Genomic DNA, 24,135 nt, shown 5'->3' with positions numbered 1-24,135 from the left:
CCGAATAAGAGCCTAATGTATTCCCAGATTTCCCTCTTTCCGAGAAGGTAGCATCAAGCAGCCTGCTCGTGGCCCAGCTAGCTCCTACATAATTGACACGTATATATGTACCCACACCAGACTTCTTACATCTCCCAGATACTGAGAAATAACACCTAAAACCATAAAAAGTTACAAAAATGTGTCTTAAAAGCCGTCGTGGGTATAAACGCTTAAGTATTTAAGTTTCAGCATTTGTCTCAGCATTTAGCTGCGCCTGATGTTTCAGTATTTGATGAATTAATGAAGTCCCTATGATTTGGAAGGCCTTGTCCAATGCCTGGAGCTCAACGGGAGAAGAGGAAACCAAATCAAATATCAAAACGTAAGGCCGCAGAGCCCCACACACGCCAGAGGTCTCCTGGTCCGCGGCTCCCTTTAAGGGAGAGTGGGCGGAGTCCTGACTTTAACCCCGCCCAGGGCTGAAGAGACCTGTGGCCAATGAGAGGAGCGATCCGGGGCGGAGCGACTGCGTGCGGCGTGACGCAGCCACGCTCCGACCGGCTCTCCGGGAGTCGTGCGCTAGGATCGGAACCTGGAGGTGAGTGTGGGATACAGGCTGCAGATGCGGTGGGTGGGTTTGAGGGTCCGGGCATCTTCCCCGTGCAAGTCCCCGGGTATCGTTGAGTCGCTTGACATCCAGGCTGTCAACCGCAGCGGAGGTCTCAGTCACCCCCAACCTTCCCAGGCCGAGTGGGATGTGCTCAGTATTAACTGACCTCGAAAGGAGCCTTGAGGCGAGGTCTGCTTCTTTGTGAGGACACCGCTGCTGCTCCCTGTAGGCGGTGCGCGTCGCGAATAGCCAGTGGAATAGAAAGGAATAAGGGACCCCAGTGAAGGCCGGCGTTTACTCGCGTTATTAAGCGCCACAGAACACTTGTGACTAGGCCCATTTTGCAGAGGGGGAAACAGGGTTACAGGGGTTAAATTTTGTAAACAGTGTGAAAACGGGAGGTTGGGTAATTAAGAAAATAGGAAATCGTGTAAGCATTTCTAAAGTGGTGATTCTAGAAAACCAACAAAAGCTGTTTCACTAGAACTTAGTTCTAATGACAAAATTCATTTAGCGAGTTATAACCATCAGAATATTAAACTCTGAAATTTGTTTTTCAGTTGACTAAAGCCACCTGAAATGTCAATACCTCGTACATCTGTCCATGCCAAATGGGTCGTGGGGAAAGTGATTGGGACAGCAATGCAAAGAACTGCCAAAGTGAGAGCAACCAGGCTTGTTCTGGATCCCTATTTACTAAAGGTGAGAAGCATTCCGGTTTTCAGTTGGCATTGATAAATACTAACACGTTCTGGGTTCTGAGCAGAAAAGCACTTCTCTATCAGTAGAAATGCATTGAGCATCTGCTGCAAACCAGGTCCTGGGCTGGTTTGTGGGTCTAACAAAGTGAATTATTCAGGGTTTGTACTCACATTCTAGGGTTCATTTCAAAGAATTCATTTCATTGTGGTAAGTGCTGTAATCCTTCCATGTGCAATGTGTTCTGGGAGCAGAGAGCAGGACCCCTCATTCTTCCTTCCCAGGTTGCTGAAGGAGCATGTCCCCATTAAGAGACATTTGAGCGCCATCTCAAAAAAGAATTTTTCGTCCTGGCTGCTGTTGCACAGAGGGTTGAGGGCCAGCCTACGAACCACAGGGTCACAGGTTAGATTCCCAGTCAGGGCACATGCCTGGGTTGCTGCCAGGTCCCCAGCTGGGGGCGTGCAAGAGGCAACCACACAGTGATGTTTCTCTCCCTCTCTTTCTATCCCCCTTCCCTCTCTCTCTAAAAATAAATAAAATGTTTTTTTTTAAAAAGGATTTTATCCAGAAGACCAAGTTGAGGAAGTCATTCTGGCCATGATGAGTAGTTTGTAGAAGTTCTTTTAGCTGTGAGAGGGTACGATAGTCTATCGGAACAGCAGGTATTTTGGCAAGGGTGAGCCCAGAGTTTGGCACTAAGTAGACACTTTTGAATGAGGGCAAGAACAATCAACTGGACTGTGAAGGGCCTTTTACATTGTGTTTTGGATTTCATCTTATAAGCAAAGGAAAGAGAGACTTGGAGATGGGTTGGGATGAGGATTGGAGGTAAGGAAATGGGTAAGGAGGCTATTGCAAAAGTCTAGGGTGGAAATGATAAGGACCTGAACAATCCTTGGAGCAATGGGGATGTAATGGGAAAAGTAGATTTCAGAAAGGACAAAGTCCACAAGGAGGGAAGGGGAAGTGCCAATGATGCTTCTTCATTTAAGGCTAGGCACACTGGTTGGTAGAAATGCCAATTATCTTGGATCAAAAACACAGGAGTAAGCTGAAAAGTGATGGCATGATTATTGACCTTAAAATAAGAGTTTAGTTTCAATACTGCCTGTTTACTAGCTGTGCACATTACTTAACCTCCTTGAGCCTGTTCTTCTCATCAGTAAGTACGAATACCTGCTGTGTCAGGGTTGTCTTGAAGAATAGATGATTCTAGTTATCTGTGGCTTGTTTGCAATACTTTGAGCCAGGAGTGGAGCTAAGTGCTTTATATACATTATAATACATAATTCTCTTGGAATCTTTAGATGTGCAGGTATTAGAGCCTCATTTTACAGTGGGAAAATGAGCTTAGAGTTAAGTGATTTGTCCTAAATCACACAGAGCTAGTGGTGACAATAGCATGTTTATGGACTGGAGAGAAGATGCCACTGAAAGGAAGAATTTACATTGTGTAAAGAAGGATGATGACTGATAGAACAAGGCTATTTAATGGAAAAATAATAATAAAGATTAAATTAAAAAAAAAAAAAGAAGGCTACTGAAAGTAGTAGACTGGAAAGCTTGGGGACAGGATCATCTCTGGAAAAGTCATTGCTGTTTTCCAGAAAATAACAGGTAATGTTTGTATTGGAAGCTTTCTTAAGTGTGTTATCTTTTCTCCCCAAGTCCCAGTTAACTCTCTGAGCATTATTTTTTTATATTCTGTACTGCATTGCCACATCACAGATAGGAACTGCTGATTTGTTCCTCTTTCTCTCAACAGTATTTTAACAAACGAAAAACCTACTTTGCTCACGATGCTCTCCAGCAGTGCACAGTTGGGGATATTGTGCTTCTCAAAGCTTTACCTGTTCCACGAACGAAACACGTGAAACATGAGCTGGCTGAGATCATTTTCAAAGTTGGACAAGTCATAGATCCAGTTACCGGAAAACCCTGTGCAGGAACTACCTACCTGGAGAGTCCAGTTACTTTGGAAACGATCCATCTAACCAAAAATCTGGAAGAATCAGGATCTCTTCAGAACAGTGAAGGAGGATTAGGAAAATGAGCCAAAGGGGTTTATAAGTTTGCTCTCTGGAAAAAGAAATTTTTCTAAGTTTCATCACAAATGGATCAGTTTCTCTTTTGATGTTTATGAAATAGCTAAAAGTAAATGAATAAAGAGTTTGTTATAATTTTCCAAAAAGGTTTATGGCCATGTTTCAAATTTCCTGTTCTGTGAACATGCTTTCTTGTTACAGTAAATGTGCCAAGTAATCTGCTGCATTATTTTTTAAAGCTCACTGTTCTAGATATGTTTTTCTTTTCATTCAAAGGAATCTTGAATTTATTTTATAACCTTTATTCTGGGAGAAAAAACCCTTTTGATAGCTTTGTAAACAGATAAGATCACATTAAGTGAATATTTTGATGGTGTATATTCAAAATTAATATCAATTTTTTTCTCTTGTTTAACCAGTTCCAAACAGACAATCAACATGCTTAGGGATCAGACTCTATCAGATTAAAGTCTGTATTAATAAGAATGTTGACATGTAGAAAATAAAATTTTAAAATTCTGTGATCCTTTTTTAAATCCTGTATCCTAGGCTACATTAAATAGGAATAAGTTCTTAAAATCTGATACATTAATGAAGTTGTAGAACTACTCACATGCGTGTTTGAACTGGAGAGTTTGAGTTTCGTTGCTGTCCATTAATTGTGATAATTTAAACTTTGACCTGAAGAAACACTGAGCAATATATTTTAGTTTTCTAGCTCCTGGAAAGAGATTTGAAGCATAGTTCAACCTCAGCTAATATGTGTATTATACAAGCACAGGGTTTCAACAATGACCACAGGCACTCTCCACCCTCTCAGGGCTCATACTGTAGTCGGGGAGGTATACACAGGTGCCTTCATGGAAAACAAGGAAGTACATGGGTGGGGAGAAATTAGACTTAACTCCCCAGAAGAGATGACGTGGTACTTGAACTGAATCTTAAGGGAGGAGTCTCCAGCCTAGTAGATGAGGGGTGTGGAAAGGGCATTCCAAGCATGGAAAACAGTATAAAGTCCTCAAAGTATGGGAGAAAGGAGCATAACCAAGGGGTTCTGGAAGCTGATGAGAATTACAGGAACATTTTGAACAAGGGTAGAAATCAGGTAGAGAAATAAGACAGTAAATATGCTCTAAGTGGGTTATTTAACATTTTTTAAAAGAACGATATAATTAGATAAACATTTCAATAAAAGCACTAGCATCAGTGTAGAGCATACACTAGAAGGGGAACGATTAGAGGTAGGGAGGCAGTGACCTATTCAAAGGCTGGTCCTAAGACATAAACTGAGTTGGACAACAAAGATAAAAAGATTGTATAGTTGATTTCCAAAATAGAGCTCACAGGGCTTGGAACTGGGGAGGGTGAGTAAAAGGGAAGCATTTAAGACTGTCTAGATCTCTGCAAGTGGGGCTATGTGGTACCAGTTATCCTGGAAAGGACAGGACACCCGCCCAAAGCCATCGCTAAAAGCTCAAATATTTTAAGTGTTTACATATACTCTTATCATTTTTATCTTTTAAGATTTTTTTAAATTGTGCAAAAATTATGCTTCGGGAAGATTCCCCAAATTTATTCTATGGCGTTGAGTAACCTAAGCCACACATATGTGAAATAAGAGTACCTCCCCCAGTAAAAAGCATTGAGTTAATGGAACTCTAAAACAAAATGATAGTGGAGAAAAATGCAGAATGAGTGGCCTAACACTAAACAAACACAATAGCAAGGTCAGCGAAGAAATGTCTACCAAGTTCACATTTCAGGAGAATAGATTTGGAAGCATTTGCCTCCTGAAAGAGCTGAGAAATTGGGGAATGAGTGAGAAAGTCACAAGGACATATTGACATTACTCCCTTTAAGAGGCCCTGCCTCCTGCTGTGCAGGACTGGGCTATTATCAGTTCTGCCCTAGAGATAGCTCTCTTCAGCCTTCCTTGTGGGTCTATTCAGCCTGCACAGCCTCCCTGAGCATAAGTCAGTTGAGACCAAGAACACTCAGCCGTATAGCCTCTAGCCTCCCTGTCCCTGTGTCCCTTGGCCTTCTTTCCCCTCGCCTTCAAGAGATTGATGCAGCTCCTTGGTCTGGGGCAAATTCTTGTTGCCACTTCATCCACAGGACCTATTTCTGTCCTCCCTGGTGGCTCCTTGACATATTAAGTTGTTCAAACCTTGTCCCAGTCAGAAAACTTCGTTGCTTGAGCCCCACTGCTTCCTTCACCCCCAAGATTACCAGCTTCAGAGAACCCCGCGGTCCATAAGCCCAGCTCCTGGCCCTATCCCTCCTACAGAGATCTGCCTGGATGTTACTGGGGGGACCAGAGTTAGGGGGCTCCCCCTCCTCAGTTTTTATCTCACTCATAAGAGATGAATTCAGATGAGAGAAAACACATATAGTGGAAATGTGTTAGTAAGTTTATTTATGAAATACACTTGAGCACAAAGCTGCTAATGGGTACCCAGCTAGTCTGAGTGCCTGACTATTGGAATTTTAGGGGTTTTATGCTTGTCGCCAGCTTCTAAATTTCCTCTCCTCCTCCCTTCTCTGGACTTTGGGATTAATTTACAGTTTCAAAGACTTTCTTTCCTAAATAGTGGAAATAATATACACAGTATTTCCAACGCTCCCCCCCTGCACTGTCATGGTTTCTCGTGATTTTTGGAACACCTGGTAATCTTACCTGACTGGGCTCTGGACTGCTGAATTAATGGGTGAGACATCTCCCTTACCCTCCCTGCCGTTTGTTTGCACCTATGCTGCCTAACATTGTTACAGAGACTTCCCAGCTACTCGGTCCTGGGGCATTTTCCCCTTGGCCTCTGCAGATTCCCACTGGCCTTGAAATGCTCCCTTTAATGGGTGGGGCCTCTGTTGCTCCCTCTTTCTCACCCTTCTCTCACTGTTTAGCTCCCTTTCTACCCATCTTGTCTCAGTTGTAGTTTTCATGGTTACATTTGTGGCTCTCTTATCTTACTGCAGGATGCACTTGCCCCAAAGAGTGCCATCCTGACCCACGCCTTTAAGTTGTTTCCTCTGCTGATTGGAAATGACCTCTTGGTCAACTGCTCTTGCACAGGATTGCACTGTTGTCAGCCCCTGGGTGTCTATCCTCCTCAGCCACTTTTGGTTAAAGGGTCTCCCGTCTGCGCTCCCTCCCTAAATTGCGAACCTCTCCTTTCTACACTTGACTCATCTGATCCAGTCATTTAACATCCTGCCCCACTGGGCTAGGATAGCTTTGAGGGCAAGGATGGAGCTAGAGCCCCCCACCCCCCACCGCTGCTGCAATGAACAGGAACAAGTGTAGTTTTGAACCTATGAGAACGTATGTTCCCGTCAAGAATGCTTTTATTAAAGCTGTATTATGTGTTTACTTTTTGTTTGTTTATGTTGAAAAAACAATATGTATACATGGTACAATATTTAAAAGGTATTCGCGGAGAAGGGTCTGCCTCCCAGCTTTGTCCGCCAGGCCCCGGAGTCCCCTAGCAACATTGTTATTCTTTTCTTTGAAACCTTGCCCCTATTCCTTTAGCACACTATGTTCTGGGCACCAGCTCCTTTCGCTGGAAGTTGCTAATTCTTTTCTGGCTCCTTTCATGCGGCTCCCACCCGGGACTCCCCGCGCAGGTAACGCAGAGCCCAGCGGGTCGCCGCGGCGCGCGCCGGGCTCCCCCTGGCGGCTGTGCCCCTCACTACAGCGGCCGCGCGCCCCGCCCCGCCCCGCCCCGGCCTCGGCGGGCCTAGCCGAGGGAGGGGTCGCGGAGGCGGCGGCGGCGGCGTCAGCGGCGGCCGGGACGGTGGGAGTCCAGGCGCCGGAGCAACATGGCGGCGCGAGTGCTGCATGTCCGCGGAGCGGCCTCGGCCGGCGGCCTTCTACAGCGTGCGGCCCCCTGCAGCCTCCTGCCTGGGCTCCGGTGAGCAGCGCCGCCCTTTCGGGGAGGGGCCGCCAAGGGGCGGAGGGCGCAGGGTCCCTGGCGTGGATCTCCGCCCCGGTCTGGCTCCGTTCCCACGGGGCATGGCGGCCGGGGCTGCGGGGCGCTGGGGCCTGAGGCCGCGGTCAGCGGGGCCAGAGCGGGCAGACACCTCGGGCTCAAGGTCACGGCGGGGACGGCGTTCGGCGCCGAGGCCACGTACGCCCACTGTGCCCGCCGGGCCCGAGGGGCCTTCACCCGGCGCTGCCTGGGGCTGGGGCCGAGCGGTGGGCGCGCGACTGAGGCCGCAGGCCCTCTGGTGGGCCTGCGGGTTCCCGCCGGGCGTCCTGAGAAGGCTGCGTGCCCGCGCAGAGCCTCGGTGTCTGCATCTGCAAATATCAGTAGAGGTACTACTAACCTCTTCGGTTGTTGTCAGCGGGAAATAACGCTTCTTCCCGGATGAGCCCTCATTGAAGGGGAGAGTAGTAAGGAGGTCTTAGAACTAGGAACAGTCTTTGACTTGCATTGAAAACTAGTAGTGGGTCCAAGAGTATTTACAATTATCAGCAATAGGTAGGCGTTGGATACATGTTTTAACTTTTTTCTAACCTCGGATTATGTTCGGTTTTCTGAATCCATCACTTTGACATACTTGTCTCATTTTCCACATTCAAAAACAAAACAGCAAAACCCAAAGTCCGTACTATTGTAACTTACACAGATTTGCTTTCTCGTTTTCTTTACATTGGATAATTTAAATGTTATCTTTTTGCTTGTTTTTAATTACGTAATGAGCCTCTAGAAAATACAGTTGACACTTGGAAACGAAAAAGCAAACTACCTGTTGTTTGTTAAACTCTTATTATGGGCTGGGGAGCTTTATATAATATGACTTATTTAATTTAATCCTAGTAGCAGTCATAAGTAAGTAATAGGATCTGCATTTTAGAGATGAGGTGGAACCTCAAAAGGTATGAGGTGCATAGCTAGAAAAGGCATTTTCTAGTCTGAGCCCAGTTAGTCAGGCTTCAGGCCCAGGACCCTTCCTAGGACAGATGCTCAACTTGTGTTTCCAAATTTGATGTTTCTGTTTCCAAGTTGATTAGCAAATCAACCTCCTTTTATTTTTATTCTGTTATTGAGCATCTCCTGTGTCATCTTACTTTTTCCACACAGGTGATATGAGCCCGTGAAATTCATATTTTCTTCTTTCAGCTGAGACTGAAGGTGTTCACTCAACATGTTTACCTACAGTTCCAAGGTCACAAAGTTAGGAAACTGGAGAACTGGACCTGGGTATGCGCAGTACCCTGACTTCCTGCTGAAGCTAAATGCTCTTGACCCTGGAGTCCTTATCTCTATCCAGCCTCTTGGTTCTTTGATTGCTCTCTCACAAACCCTGTACCTTTCTAGCCTGCCTTAAATGTAGGTGTTCTTTAGGACTCAGCCTAGACCCAGTTAATTACCTGAGCCTGTCAAATATTGAATGTATATGATGTCTTTGAAGCTTTATGGAACTGAGCGTAATAGCCCTAGTCACTGTCCTCAGGAAGCCATGGTCAAGGTAAAAACCCATGTAGACATACAGATTTAGGTGGGTGCTGTGAGAGATCAGGAAGCCTACTGCATGAGATCGGGGACAGTCTCTACAATAAGATGACGTTAAGCTGAAGCCTGAAGGGTCAGTGTGCATGGAAGTCCTGAGTGGGAAGGAGTAAGATATGCTGGAAATGCCCAGAAAAGTCTAGGAGGCTGGAGTGCAGGGTTGAAGGGAAGACTGGCTAGAGGACAGATGACTCCAGGCCTTCCAAGTTGTATTAGAGAGTTCGAATTTTATTCTGGGAGCTGTGGAAAACATTTGAAGGTATAAATTCAAGTGTGATATGATCTGATCCTCAATTTTAAAGGATCAGTCTGATTTTAGAAAGGGGACAGAATCGAGGGTAACGGTCAACTTGGTGGATGCTCGTGCACTTACTGAGTAGTTTGTTCCATAGGTATATGAGTGCCCACCATAGGATGGGTGCTTTTGGGAACAGTGAATAAGGCACACAGATCCTCGCCATCTTGCTAGTAATTGAGAGAAGGAGCAACAGGTGTGGGGTGGGGAGCAGTTTGGAACCTGGCAAAGTTTGAGGTGGCTGTGAGCTGTTCATATGAAAAGGCCAAGTAGGCAGTTGGCCTCCTTTACACAAATGATTACAAAGGAGATGTCTGGGCTCCAGGAAATACAAATGGGTTTGTATTTGATTGAAATTTTTTATAATAAAACTTTTCTTTAAACCATAGGAATGAATGAGATTGCTTGAGAGATTGTGGATAGAGGAGGGGCTAAAACAGACCCTGGAACATGTCAGCATTTTATAGGCTGGATATGGGAAGAAGAGGCTGGCAAGGGAGACAGAAGGGGCAGCCAGTGAGGTCATTGTTATATGGCAATGACCAGTGGGAGGTATTTCAAGGAGGAATTATTTCCTATGCCAGATGCTGCTAAAAGGTTAAGATGACAGAAGAAAACTATATTTGCCAACAGGGGTGTTGTGGGTCACCTTGCAAGAGCGATTTCAGAGGGAAAGGAGGAAGTCTTCCTGGAACACTTATTTGCCAGCACTTCTTACTTAGTTAGCTCTGCTTAGGGCCAGGCCCAGAGTTCCAGCTACTTAGTGGACATTGCATTAGTGCCCCACAGGTGCTTGAGATGCTTATGTACCCAGAATTGAACTCATCTTCCTCCTACAAAGCCTGCTTGCGCTTCTCCTGGGTTTTCTCTCCCCAGTAATGAAACATCCTTCACTTAGTGGCTTAGGCCAGAAACCAGAAGGTCGTCCCCAAGCCCATCTCCTCCTGCTCCCTCCCCTTACCTCCAGCACACCTTCACTCTGCCATCTCCATCACCTCTCTCCTAGCTCGACGTTTGGCAACATGGTCCCTGCGTTATTGCTGTAGTCTGTCCACCATATCACCACCTTGGCTGCTTTTTACACCTAGAATTTTTCTTTTTTTTTTTTTAATCATGCTAGCATTGCACCACCTACAAGATAGCATTCAGGTGACAAGTATGCATGGCGCACAAGAGCCTAACCACCTTGGCCTTTTGCCCTCCTGTTATCTCAGTCACCATCCTCCCCATACCCTGTTCTGCCTTCCTGATCTCTTTGCTATTCCAGAAATATGTCATACAGTTTCATGACTTTATGCCCCTGGACATGTTGTTCCCTTTGGAATTATCGCCTGCCTTGTCCACCTGTCTTGTTCTCCACTTGGAGCTAAAATGTCCCCACTTGGAGTTCCTCTTGCTCCTCACAGGCCAAGCTATTGAGTCCCCACTGTGGGTGGGTGTGTGTAGGCCAAGTTGAGTGCCCACTCTGTGTGTGTGTGTGTGTGTGTGTGTGTGTGTGTGTGTGTGTGTGTGTGTGTGTAGGCCAAGTTGAGTGCCCACTCTGTGTGTGTGTGTGTGTGTGTGTGTGTGTGTAGGCCAAGTTGAGTGCCCACTCTGTGTGTGTGTGTGTGTATGTGTGTACAGGCCAAGCTATTGAGCACCCACTGTGTGTGTGTGTGTGTATGTGTACAGGCCGAGTGCCCACTCTGTGTGTGTGTGTATGTGTATATGTGAAGTCTACATGTGCATGTGTGTGTGTGTGTAAGTCACTCTGTGGTATCCATGATCACTCTGGCTGTTTACTGATTGGTTTTTCCCATGAGACTGTACAGGCTAGGCATCTGATTCACCTTTATATCCACAGAGCCTGGCACATAATGCTTATTCTATTTAAAGTCTAGTGCTCCCATCCAACTACTAGCCAGGCCCAAACTTGCTTAGCTTCTGAGATCAGACAAGATCAGATGGGTTCAGGGTTGCTATGGTGGTGGACCTTTGTAGAATGTGCTGCCTCATATCCCAGGCTCTGTAAAGTGCTGCAAACATATGCGTATATGATCTTATAAAGACAGCTGATTGTGATGTTTGTTGCTGTCATTCACCCCAGCCTGAATCTTATCACCCTGACAGCTGTTGGCATAGCTGCTTCTACCTTTCCATGATTCAGCTTGGACAGTTAGGTGGCCCAGGCACATTAGACAGTTTTGGTCACATGGCACTCAAAAGATTTCAGTTTCACAGTCAGTTGGGGATAATGCTGGGCCAGTCTTTTTCATTTATCAAGACAGTTGCTACACAAGTTCATAAGCAAACAATATTCCAGTTCATGTGTGTGTCTTGTGATATTGACTATTTCTCAGACTTACCTTTAGTTTACAAAACATTTCAATATTTCTGACCTCCTTTTACTCATTCTAAAATATATCCCTTTGAATATTATTAAAATCTGGAGCAAATGCTCAGTTGGAGAGATTTGGGTTTGGGAGATATCCCTTAATAGTAAAAATATTTTGAACTTCATAAATCTAGGTTCATACTTTTGTTTTGCCACTTCTTAGATTGGGTCATTTAACCTATCTGAGCCACTCTTTAAAATTTGAAAATATCTATTTTGCTAGATCGTTCTGAGGACTGAAGGCTAAATGAGATGATATAGACAAACAACCTAGTTCAGTACCAACGGAAAGTATGTATTTGCTAATTTGTAATCCCCTTAAGTTCTAAGGAGGAGGAGATAAATTACTTTGGGATATTTTTCCCTTCCAGATTTAGTCTGCCAATAATTGTTTAGTATGCTCTCTTATTTTATAAAGTATTAAATTCTTCCCTGGCCAGTGTGGCTTAGTTGGTTAGAGCATCTTCATAAACCGAAAGGTCATGGGTTCAATTCCCAGTCAGGGCACATGCCCAGGTTGTGGTTTGGGTCCCAAGTTGGGGCACATGCGAGAGGCAGCCAATCAGTGTTTCACTCCTCTCTCCTCTAAAATCAATAAGTATGTCCTCAGGTAAGGATAAAAAAAAAAAAAAGTGTTAACTGCCATAGAAATTAAATGTCAACAGGTGTACATATGCTTGTATATACATTTTTGGAAGGATACACTAAAAACTGTTAGTAGTAGTTGCTATTATGAGTATTTTATGTTTTAAACGAAATTTCCTACTAATAATTTTAGAAACTTTAATGGAGCCCCTTTCTTAATTGTTCATAATTGTTATTCCTAGGTTCTTACAGTTTATTCAACGAAAGAATAAAACTAAACACAATTTCTGTTAAGTGACCTTAAAACCTAAAATAAAGAAAGAACAAGAATTATACAAAGCCCCATTAACAAATCTTAAAACTTTGTACTTTGTAAATCATTAACTTTATGCACTTGCCATCTTACTTTGTGGTACAATGCAAATATCCTAAAATGTGGTGTGGTTAAAATACTTAAAACAAATTGACAAAATGTTTTTATTTTTATTGAAATAAATTTTAACATGGTTCGTATTCTTTTGAAGAATAGCCTTCTTAAGAATGAATTTGGTCATATAATCAACCAGTGAATTGAAAACAGAAACAAATACCATATGTTTGGGTTTTGCTAAAGTGCTAATAGTTTTTATATATAATTTATTATTTTATTTATTTTTATTTTATTTTTATTGTTTTGCTATTTCAGTTGTACCACTTTTTCCCCCATTGCCTCCCCACACCCAGCCCACCCCTTCTCCACAGTCAATCCCCACCCCGTTGTCCATGTCCATGGGTTATTAATACTAGTTCCTTTACTAAATCCTTCCCCTACTTAGCCCTCTTTTCTCCCTCCCCACCGCACCCCTGATAGCTGTGACTCTGCTCCTTGTTCAGTTTTGTCCGTTTGTGTTGTTCATTAGTCTCCTGTATCAGGTGACTAATGGTATTTTTTTTGTTGTTGCCTGGCTTATTTTGCTAAGCATAATTCTCTCTAGTTCCATCCATGTTGTCGCAAATGGCAGGAGTTCTTTCTTTCTGCCGCATAGTACTCCATTCTGTAAATGTACCACAGGTTTTTAATCCACTCATCTACAGATGGGCGCTTAGGCTGTTTCCAGCACTTGGCTATTGTAAACAGCGCTGCTATGAACATAGGGGTGCATAGGTTCTTTTGAATTGGTCTTTTGGGGTTCTTCAGGTATAATCCTAGAAGTGAAATCACTGGTTTAAAAGGCAGTTCCAGTTTTAGTTGTTTGAGGTAATTCCATACTGTTTTCCATAGTGGCTGCACCAGTCTGCATTCCCACCAACAGTGCAGTAGGGTTCCCGTTTCTCCACATCCTCGCCAGCACTTGTTGTTTGATTTGTTGATGATGGCCATTCTGACTGGTGTGAGGTGGTATCTCATCTTGGTTTTAATTTGCATCTCTCTGATGGCTAGTGATGTTGAGCATTCTTTCATGTATCTATGGACCCTCTGTATGTCCTCTTTGGAGAAGTGTTTATTCAGGTCTTTTGCCCATTTTTTAATTGGGCTGTCTGTCTTCTTGGTGTAAGTTCTTTATATATTTTGGAGATCTATCCCTTGTCTGAGGTATCATTGGCAAATATGTTTTCCCATATGGTTGGTTCCCTTTTCATCTTGCTGATGTTTTCTTTTGCTGAGCAGAAACTCTTTAGTTTGATGTAGTCCCATTTGTTTATTTTTTCCTTTATTTCCCTTGCCCTAGGAGATGTATCAGTGAAAGTAGTATTGTTACATGGGATATCCAAAAATTGCCTGCCTATGTTTTCCTCTAGGACTTCTATGTGTCACGGCTTACATTTAAGTCTTTAATCCATCTTGAGTTTATTCTGGTGTATGGTGTAAGGTGGTGATCTAGTTTCATTTTTTTGCACATCCTTGTCCAGTTCTCCCAGCACCATTTGTTGAAGAGGCTCTTCTCACTCCTTTTTATGCTCCTGCCCCCTTTGTTAAATATTAGTTGTCCAGATGGACCGGGGTTTATTTCTGGGTTCTCTATTCTGTTTCGTTGATCTATATGTCTGTTCTTATGCCAGTACCAGACTGTTTTGATTACAGTGGCTTTGTAGCATTTTATTTTATTTCTTAAAGGTTTTATTTATTTATTTTTAGAGAGAGAGGAAAGGAGTGAGAAAGAGAGGGAGAAAAACATTGATCGGTTGCCTCTGGCATGTGCCCAGCCAGGGACTGAACCCGTAATCCAAGCATGCCCTAATCAGGAATCGATCTAGCGACCTTTGTCTTTGAGGGACGACACCCAACCAACTGAGCCACACTGGTCAGGGCTATTTTTTATTTTACAGGTTTGTTTTATAAAAAAAAATTTTTTTCTAAAAACTTAATTTTTTAACTCTCCCTCTCTCAGGGATACCACCATTAACGTTTTCTTAATTCTGTAGAATTTTAACATATGATAAAAAGCAAAATAGAAGCGTTGTAAACCCCTTTTTACAAATGCCATTTAAGATTATGTATTTTTCTCCGGTGTACTTATAAAAAAATTGCATGACTGGTATTAGCTTATTTTGCTTGTTTACTATAAGCTTGCAGCTTTTTAATCTTTAAGAGGTTTGAGAAAGTACTTTTATATATCTTGATCATTATTTATAGAAAACATTGTTAATTTTATATTTATGTGCTTTATGTTTCTGTACTTGTGAGCTTACATCGTTCCAAGGTGTTTTCACCTGGTTTCTAGCTATTTGTGAAAATATCCTATGAGTTAGCTGTAAATCAAAAGACCTTCTTAAAGCAAAAAAAGGAAAAGGCTGCCATCATCACTATTAGCAGTTCACTTTGTGTGTATATTTATGATACTGTTCTGTGCCTGCCTTTTCACATAATTTCTCTGAGATGTATGCATGTACGTCTATCTCATTCTTTTAAATGATTGGATTCTGTTTTAATTTTGGATATTCCTTAATTCATTTGACCAGTCCCCATTCATGGGTATCCAAATTGCTTGTACCAGAAACACTGGGAACAGGGCAATAATGAACGTTTTTGTGCATTCGGCTTTGTGCGGTTGTCTAAAATAGCTGCCATTAAGGACACAACTGCAAGTGCAATTATTTGGCCCAAAAAGCCTACATTTTTAATTTTGATATAGATAACATCACAGTGCCCTCGAGGCAGGTTACACAAATTTGTAATTCCACTTGCAAGCCATGGAAGTATGTATTTAAAAATAAACTCACAAGGTGTAGACAGACACACTGCATCTCCCTCCACAACTAAGAAGGAATACAACTACCTCAAAACTAGAAACAACCAGAAGTTCCAGAAAATCAAAGAGTGTGAACTCTAGCAAACAAAGATATAAAGAAGAAATACTCATCCAGACAGACCCCTCCCCTGCATACAGCGCCACAACGTGGTGAAACAGGTTGCCTGTTACTGACGAATCCCTAAGGCTCTGCCCCTTACAATATAATAGAAGCAACAGCTCTGCCTGGGACACGGAAGCAAACAAACACAGGCTTCCCTAACTTGGGGAAGGAGATAGACTTACAGGTCCAGGAAGCACAGAGAGCTCCAAAAAAACTGGACCCAGGGAGAACCACACCAAGACACATTATAATCAAAATGTCAAAATTTAAAGAGAAAACCTTAAAAGCAGCAAGAGAGAAGAGAATTATGTACAAAGGGGTCCCAATTAGACTATCAGATGATTTCTCAAAGGAGACTCTGTAGGCAAGAAGGGACTGGCACGAAATATTCAAAGTAATGAAAACCAAAAACCTACAACCACGATTACTCTATCCAGCGAAGCTGTCATTCAGAATAGAAGGGCAGAGAAAGTGCTTCCAGGACAAAGTAAAACTGAAGGAGTTCATCAGATCCAAACCACTGTTATATGAGATGTTAAAGGGACTTGTTTAGGAGAAAGAGGAACAAAACTGTGAACATTTAAATGAGAACTGTATCACAACAACCAACAGCAGAAGCTAGGAAATCGAAACAAAGGCAGACTAAGTAGGCAACAGAGTGAGAAAACAATTTTAGGTATGGGGAACATTTGGGGGGGGGGGTCAGTGGGAAGGGGGAAGGAGGGAGAGGGAGGGAGATGGTACAGGAATTAAGAAGCACAGTAGGAGGGAGTGGAGTAGACAGGAAGATGTTGAGAGGAACTATATGCGCAACCAATGGGCATGGACTAAGGGGGCGGGGACAACTGGAGGGAGGGATGTCACTGGGTGGAAGGGAACAAAGGGAAAAGAAATTGGGACAACTGTAACAGCATAGTCAATAAAGCATATTTTTAAAAAAATAAATAAAAATAAACTCACAGCCCTGGCTGGTGTGGCTTATCAGGTTGACTGCCGGCCTGCGAACCAAAGGGTCAGCAGTTCAATTCCCCATCAGGGCACATGCCAGGGTTGCAGGGCAGGTCTCCAGTTCGGGGTGTGTGAGAGGCAACCATACATTGATGTTTCTCTCTCTCTCTCCTTCCCTTCCCCTCTCTCTAAAAATAAATAAAATCATTTTTAAAAATAAGTAAATAAACTCACAGCCCTGGCCCAGTGAGTCAGTTAGTTGGAGCGTCCTCCGGTAGACAAAAAAGGTTGCTAGTTCAGTTCCTGTTCAGGGCACATTCCTAGGTTGTGGGTTCAATCCCCCGTTGGAACACATGAAAGACGTTTCTCTCTCACATCGATGTCTCTCTCTCTCCCCTCTTCCTCACTCTAAAAACATAAACTCAATAGACACAGATAACAAAATGAATGAATGATGGTTACCAGAGAGGAAAGGGGGTAGAAGAGAGTATGAAGAGAGTAACAGAGGTCAAATATATGGTGACAGAAACTAGTCTTCAGGCGGTGAGCGCAAATAGAGTATACAAATGTAGAATTAATATAATCTTGTACACCTGAAAATTATGTGATGTTATTGACCAATGTTACCCCAATACGTTTAATTTTGTTTTTAAAAAGTTTATGGTAAAGTATACGTAGTTTGTTACTTCAATCAAATTTATCCTCAATTTCTGACAGCATGTATGATAGAAATCGTTATAAGATGAAAATTAGCAAATTATGTGTTAATGAAGTTTGTATTTTTGTTTGTTTGATTTTGTGACAGTTAATCCTGATTCTAAGGTTAATTGAGGGGTAAAATAAAAATTTTTTAAATGAAGAATTTGCCCTGGCTGTTGTGGCTCAGTTGGTGGAGCATCATCCCATAGCCGAAAGGTTGCGGGTTTGGTTCCCGGTCAGGGCACATGCCCAGGTTGTAGCTTCGGTCCTTGGTTCCAGGTGCATGTGGTCCCTGGTCCAGGCACATATGGGAGGGAGGCAGCTAATCGATGCTTCTCTTTCACATCAATATTTCTCTCCCTTCCTCTATCTCTAAAAAGCAATAAAAAAAATGTCCTCGGGTAAAGATAAAAAGTAAAGAAATAAAGAATTCATTGCCCTGTAATATTTCTTTTCACATTTTTTTATTCTGGTGACATATAAGTAACATAAAATTTGCAATTTTAATCATTTTAAACATGCAGTTTAATGCTGGCATTATACATTTCACATTATTGTGCAACCATCTGCAGAGCTTTTTCATCTTCCCAAAATGAAACTCTACCCATTCTCCTGTCAGCCCCTGACAACCACCTTACTTTTTTCTCTATGAATTTGGCTACTGTAGGCTTTCTAGGGCAAACATTGCTTTGCAGGAGGGAAAAATAGATAGTGGAAATTGCAAAGATAAACGTGAAAACTCTGTTGCTTCTACACCCTTTATGCCTGCTGTTAAGGGCGCGCATAATGGAAAGGGGCATTTTGTAGTACACCGGTACTACAGTAACGCTTAGAATAAGTGCCCAAGGCATGTTTGCTGAATGGATGATGAATTGTTGACAACCATGTATTATGTGACACTACCTAACGACACTGATATCTTTGTACTTCTGATGAGACTCAAAATTTTTATTTGTTATTCCATAGGAGGTTGACATCTTCCAGTAACAGACCTCGAGAAGACAGCTGGTTGAAATCCTTATTTGTCCGGAAAGTTGATCCAAGAAAAGATGCTCACTCTAATCTCCTAGCCAAAAGGGAGACAAGCAGTCTATACAAATTACAGTGTGAGTGATAGGTCTGCTATCTTCCTAGTTGACTTTTGCCCCCTTTGTTCATAAGTTCATCATTGAATTTTCTTTTGTTTCAGTTCACAATGTTAAACCGGAATGCCTAGAAGCATACAACAAAATTTGGTGTGTATACCAAACTATCCTTTACTTCGGGAAAAATAATGATGTTAATACTTGTTGGTTCAGCTAACACCTGATAGCAGAGTGAGATCTTTGCTCAATTTTCTTAAAGCTAAGTGTTTAGAGATCCTTAAGTTGAGCTCTTGTGTGAGATTACCAAGGGTATTTTGATTTTAAGCACTCACAGTAAATTATAATATAAGCTATCAGACCTTAGATTGTTGCTAGACTCTTAAGGTTGGAAGGAACCTAGCAAAGCTGTATAGTCCATCAACTCATCCAGTGCTTGAGTTCTGCAATCCTTCCTGACTGCCTATCCTTAAATACATCCATACCTTCCATCTCTGGACAGCTTTGAGTGTTAGGAATTAAAACTCATGTCCCTTTGACCTCCATTGTTTCCAATTCTAGTTCTAAGTAAAACTGCCACATGAAGTCCTGTGCATATTTGAATGTAGTTTTGAATGTAGTTGCCATTTCTTCCCAGATCTTCCATTTGCCAGGATTCAAGTTCCCTCAGCAAATTCTCATGATATGAGCTCCATATGCTCTTAGAGAATTTGTAAACTTTTAGACTAAAGAGAAAATTATATCAGTTCTTGATTAAGTTAATAGAAATAGTATTTTAGTGATCAATTTTGAGAAAGTGTAATTAAAAAGCATTTTTTTTTAGTTGTCATGTCTCTTCAGTAAAAAGCATTTTTTAACCTTTAATATCTGCTACTTTCATGAGAAAGCAAATGATTCTGTCCACCAGAATTAGCATAATTTTCAGAAGCAAAAATGTATTGTTTTCTTTTTGAATGTGGCTTGTGAAATATAACATCAGCATAGAATTTCTTACTGCAGCACAGTTTCCTTTATTCAAAATTGTCCTATGTCTTTTCTCATAAAATGAAATTATTTCTCTATGCTGATGTTTCCTTGGTTTATCTTTCCTGTCCTGTTGTTATTACTTCATCTCCTGTCTCATTTCTGTATTCACACTTCTATTTGGATGTTTTGTTCTTCTTTCAAACTCAGCATGTAGAATTGCCTTGCTCTTTGAACATCCCTGTGTGTGTTCCTTACCATGGTTTTATTTAACTTTTTGCTTAGCGTGATTAGTTACTGAGGGCGATGCATTCTTCATTTGACACGTGCTTTAGCTCTTTTTGTTTATTTCCTTCTCCATCTCCCTTTCTCAGCCTATTGAGCCCCATTTGCAAGTAGCCTCTTTTCTGACTCCATCCAGGACTTGAAACTATACCTATACTTCCACCCCACCCTGCAGTCCATTACCCAAAGGTTTGCCAAATTGATCTGCTTGCAGTCTGTTTTCTCCTTCATCTTCTTTTTTTTTTCTTTTCTCTGAAACTTCAGCAGTTCCTTGTTTTCAGTACATAAAGACTTAACTCCTGCCTGGTTTGTTGTGGCCCCAATAATGTGATTCATCTCAACCCATCCAATTCTGGGTACAGGTACTACCTACCTTAGAACCTCTGTTCAGGTAAAGCCAGGGCTTCCAAGAGCAGGTTTGGGACTTTCAACAAAGAGGATTGGCTGCAAATCCACTTATGATTTTGTTTGTTTTTTAGTTTTCCATCTGTGTGCTTTATTCTTTTTTCTTTTCATATCTTTTTTTACGGTTGTTCTTCTACAGTTGTTCCAATTCCCACTCCCCACCCCGACCCCCACCCTGTTGCTCTCTGTTGCCCTGCCCCCTATGATTTTATACTGAAAACCTATGCCCATTGTCAGTCCTCAGCCCCTTCCTGGACCCCACCTGGGTCATTAGTACAGGCTTCCTCCTTCCACATTGGCTCCAATTCAGGGTTGTTTACTTCCTACTCGCATCATCAGGCAAAAAGGAGACCCATTTCCATTTCCCTAACAGTCTTTCCCTACCTCCAATTTCCATTAATCTCCTCTTAGTTCTGAACATAAGTCTATATGAGCCAGTATAAGACCACACCATGTGTACTTTTCCAAGGGTGGCTTTTGCTTTTATGGGTTTTAGTTCAACCTAAGACCATTCCAAGCTTTTCTCTGTGAACTGTTAATATACACCCAGTCCTAGTGCCCCAGCCTCTAGTGATGATTGCTAGTTTAATGTCACTCAGTGTCAGCAAATAATTTGAACAGGTTCCATTTCTGATCCTTGATGTCTTTTTGCATCTAATGTTGAATCTGTGGTACTTTTTCATCATAGTTTTTCTATTCGAAAAGTATGCAAGCTTAGCTTTTCTCTTGGTATGGCATAGTTACATTTCTTCCCTTGCCTTTCATTGTAAATTAGAATCTGTGTTATAACCAAGCTCTGATACCTCCATTAAATTAATACACTGCCATGACCTGTCATGGCCTTGCCTTGGCTGCTATACAATCAGTGGTTATGGAATGGGTGGTGTGTCCACTGTGGGGTTATGTGATACCTCTCAAATCCCCTCATTTGAATTGAATAGAAGAACCTAATTATTGCTGTATGTTGTATCTTTCATTGGATTCTCCTGACACGCTGATGCCCTTTGGAACTGTTGCAGTTGTGGTGTGTCCTAGTTCTGCCTCCTTTCTCCTTTTCTCTGCCCCCGTTACCTCTACTGATTGTGCCACTTCTGTTGTCTCCCTGTCTTAAACATTACTTTCTTCCCTTTCTTATTTTTTTCCAGTGTTCTTTTTCCTATTTCCATTTCCCTCCTTCTTCCTGTCTTTCAAACCAGCAAAACTTAGCTTTTATGAGTGTCACCATTCCCAAATACTTCTTTCTGGAATGGCAAATGATAGACCCATAGTTTCTGAAATTTTGGAGCACTGTACTTGAGTTGCTTACAAATGTTCTATATACATTTGAGGGTATCAGAAACCTAAGCTTCTGATAAGTTGAGGTATCAGTAGAGCAGAATTCAGGTAAAAGGTTAATTTTGAATGTTGTTTTATCATAAATATATTCCGATGTCAGTTGTCAGAACATGGGGTAGATGGCCTTTTTCCTATTACTGATCATGTGTTGTCTACCTGGTAAATTTTTGTTGGTTGTTTAATTAGTGTTGCTATTTCTCTTTAAGTCAAGAGGTGTTGCCAAAGATCCATGAAGATAAACATTATCCTTGTACTTTGGTGGGGACTTGGAACACGTGGTATGGCGAGCAGGATCAAGCTGGTAGGAAGCAGAAGTCTTTGGAATAAACACTGTTCCTTAAGCCTTTAAATAATATTTAATTTACTGCTTGTTTTTATAATTAAAACTTTCCAAGTCTCAGTCTAGTGTTATGGTTAAAGTCATTTATCCAGTAATTCATTGCAATGTTTTTTATTGTTTAAATCTATTATTAAAACTTTATAGTGTAAATCATAAGCCAACCCATGCATATTACAATTTTGTACCATGTCAATACTATGCATACCTAGAATATTTTCAAGGTAAAATATCTTGAAACTCTAAATATATGTTATCTCTTAAAATATATTCCAGTCCACCTCTGGAGGTATGAAGGAGGCTATCCCGCCCTCACGGAGGTCATGAATAAACTCAGAGAAAATAAGGTAATGATTTTGAAAACCGTTTACTTATTTGCATTAATGATATAATAGATGCTAGTACAGAATTACATGACTCTTCTGTCATCAGTTTCTTTGCCATTGCTAAACTACTTTTTGTAGTAAAAATTTGATTATTTGGACACTGAAGATGTATTCAAACAGAAAGCAACCAATTGTAATACTATTAAAATAACAGTTCTTATTGTAAAAGTCAGTTGTCCTTAGAAAATGATAAGCTGGTACTTTGAAACCAGTAAGTCAGCATGGTAGACACAATCGCTTGGTTTGCTAACAGTTAATCTCCTTCAGGAACTTCCAACCACATATATTTTTCCTTGGGCTGACTTTGCTATCCTGCCCCTCCCTTCACTAATCGGTGTGTATTAGTGGAGAGAATTTTAATGGCCACACATTATTAGGAAAGAAAATCTTTTACATAGCTTCCCAGTTCAAATATAAATGGCTTTTGGATTCTTTTATTTATTTATTTTGTCTTTGTTTTTGAACTTAATTAGTTTATCTGGAACTGAACTGATGACATGCCGGGAAGCAAGATCTCAGATGCTCCCAGATTCTTTGATGTTTTGTGTCTCCATGTCCCCTCTATTATGATGCTGTCCAACACTGTTAGGAAAATCTAAAAGGGAGAAATTACATTTATTTATATTGTCATTTAAATAATTAGGATGGCCATGTAGCTTGTCTCCTAAATCCGGACACTTGAGAGTGAAAGGGATGCTAATAGGGACAACTGAGACCCTATTTCTAATAGTATTCTATTATAGGACGAACATAAATGTTACTTTACTAAAGTGAGCTTATATATAAATATTAGAAGATTCATGAGCACATTTTTTTCACTCAAAGGAATTTTTGGAATTCCGGAAGGCAAGAAGCAACATGCTTCTCTCTAGGAAGAATCAGCTGCTCTTAGAATTCAGTTTCTGGAATGAGCCTGCTCCACGTTCAGGACCTAATATATATGAACTCAGATCATACCAACTTCGAGTAAGTACTGAAGTATGAGTTAACTGTCTCTCATTCTTATGCAGAGAACCATGAGTACCCCTTAATGTTGACAAAAAAATGTTGAGTGTACATTTTGTGAAATGTTTGGCATTATATTTTGATTGGGTTTTTTTCTCACCTGTCTAGTCCTTCTCTTATTTCCTTTTTTAAAAAAAGTCTTCTTAATTTCCCGTTCCTTCTCGTCTGATAAGCTCTTTCATCTTTTTTAATTTTATACATAATATTTATTATTTGACATTATGTAGCAATTCTGTTCTTAAGAGGAAAGACCTAAAATGCAGACTAGGTACAATATATAGCACTTATTATAATTGATCTAGAGCAACTAATAAATGGGTGACTGTTGAATAAATTGTACACCACTATAAGATTAAAAAGGAATAAATAATATTTTGTAACACTTTCTAGATATTTGCCCAAACTGACTACTAGCAAGAAAGCCCCAGACAGCAACATTGTTCAAAGAAATACATATCCCTAGATCTCAATGGTCTAACAGTCACCATTATACTGGAAAAAATTAAGTGATATCCTTGTTAAGTTTACTTCAATTGAGTTTTTTTAAATTTCACAATAAAGTCTAAATGGGTACCAACAATTTAATAAGTACATGTGGAGGATGGGCCTGTGGTTGTGATAACCATAACCAGATGACTTATGGGGGGACAAAAGTAGGTGTTCATATGGAAAATAATACAATAATTAGTAAATAATAATATAAGAATAAACTCTGTGTTCCATGTACTCACAACTGTAAACCTACTTTTACCCCACCCTATATGTTGTCTTCTTATATGAAACCATAAGAATATTACTTCCACTAAGGGATAAGTATGAACACAGTGAATGCTATTATTTTGTTACATTTTTTTATTTGTTACTCATCACATTATTAAAAGTTAAGTTTTTAGTTAGTTTTGTCATTTATTATTTATTATGCTTCCATATTTCTTCACAAAAGAACTAACAAACCAAAATCCAAATCTCTTTTCAGCCGGGAACTATGATTGAATGGGGCAATTACTGGTGAGTATATTACCAGATGGTGAGTTTGTAAGTCTTTTTAATAGATTATATTAGGCCATCGTGTTAATTCTAGGAATAAATTCCAGGGATAATACTGTCATTTGGTGCGTGTTGTTTGACATTTTTATTATGAAATTTTTCAAACATATACTAAACTACAAAGAATAATACCATGGATTATTCCCCCCTTCCATACCCATTACTTAGCTTAATAATTATCAACACATGGCCAATCTTGCT

General features: G+C 41.1%; 2 protein-coding genes across 3 annotated transcripts in view; both read left to right on the top strand.

Annotated features, from left to right (window-relative positions):
* Positions 1-504: 504 nt before the first annotated feature.
* On the top strand, positions 505-3,863 carry MRPS17 (mitochondrial ribosomal protein S17). The gene is made up of 3 exons (XM_090279129.1): positions 505-580; positions 1,153-1,294; positions 3,060-3,863. The coding sequence occupies exons 2-3, from the start codon at positions 1,172-1,174 to the stop codon at positions 3,345-3,347; spliced, it is 411 nt and encodes a 136-aa protein (XP_090135255.1). The 5' UTR covers positions 505-580; positions 1,153-1,171; the 3' UTR covers positions 3,348-3,863.
* Positions 3,864-7,090: 3,227 nt separating this feature from the next.
* The window catches only part of NIPSNAP2 (nipsnap homolog 2), a 41,444-nt gene continuing 24,399 nt past the window's right edge, over positions 7,091-24,135 (top strand). The window contains exons 1-7 of one of the 2 annotated variants that reach the window (XM_090276940.1): positions 7,091-7,253; positions 18,056-18,195; positions 18,279-18,324; positions 21,366-21,460; positions 21,773-21,843; positions 22,708-22,848; positions 23,864-23,895. In XM_090276940.1, coding sequence (XP_090133066.1) covers positions 7,162-7,253; positions 18,056-18,195; positions 18,279-18,324; positions 21,366-21,460; positions 21,773-21,843; positions 22,708-22,848; positions 23,864-23,895 — 617 coding nt within the window. In that variant the 5' untranslated portion in view covers positions 7,091-7,161. The remainder of the gene's footprint in view (positions 7,254-18,055; positions 18,196-18,278; positions 18,325-21,365; positions 21,461-21,772; positions 21,844-22,707; positions 22,849-23,863; positions 23,896-24,135) is intronic. The other variant, XM_090276939.1, reaches the window with a different exon arrangement.

Source organism: Furipterus horrens, unplaced genomic scaffold, assembly GCF_987537825.1.
Source record: "Furipterus horrens unplaced genomic scaffold, mFurHor1.1.pri manual_scaffold_5, whole genome shotgun sequence".
Taxonomy (NCBI): domain Eukaryota; kingdom Metazoa; phylum Chordata; class Mammalia; order Chiroptera; family Furipteridae; genus Furipterus; species Furipterus horrens.
Note: the sequence above shows the minus strand (reverse complement) of the source record. Positions and strands in the feature narration are given on the sequence as shown.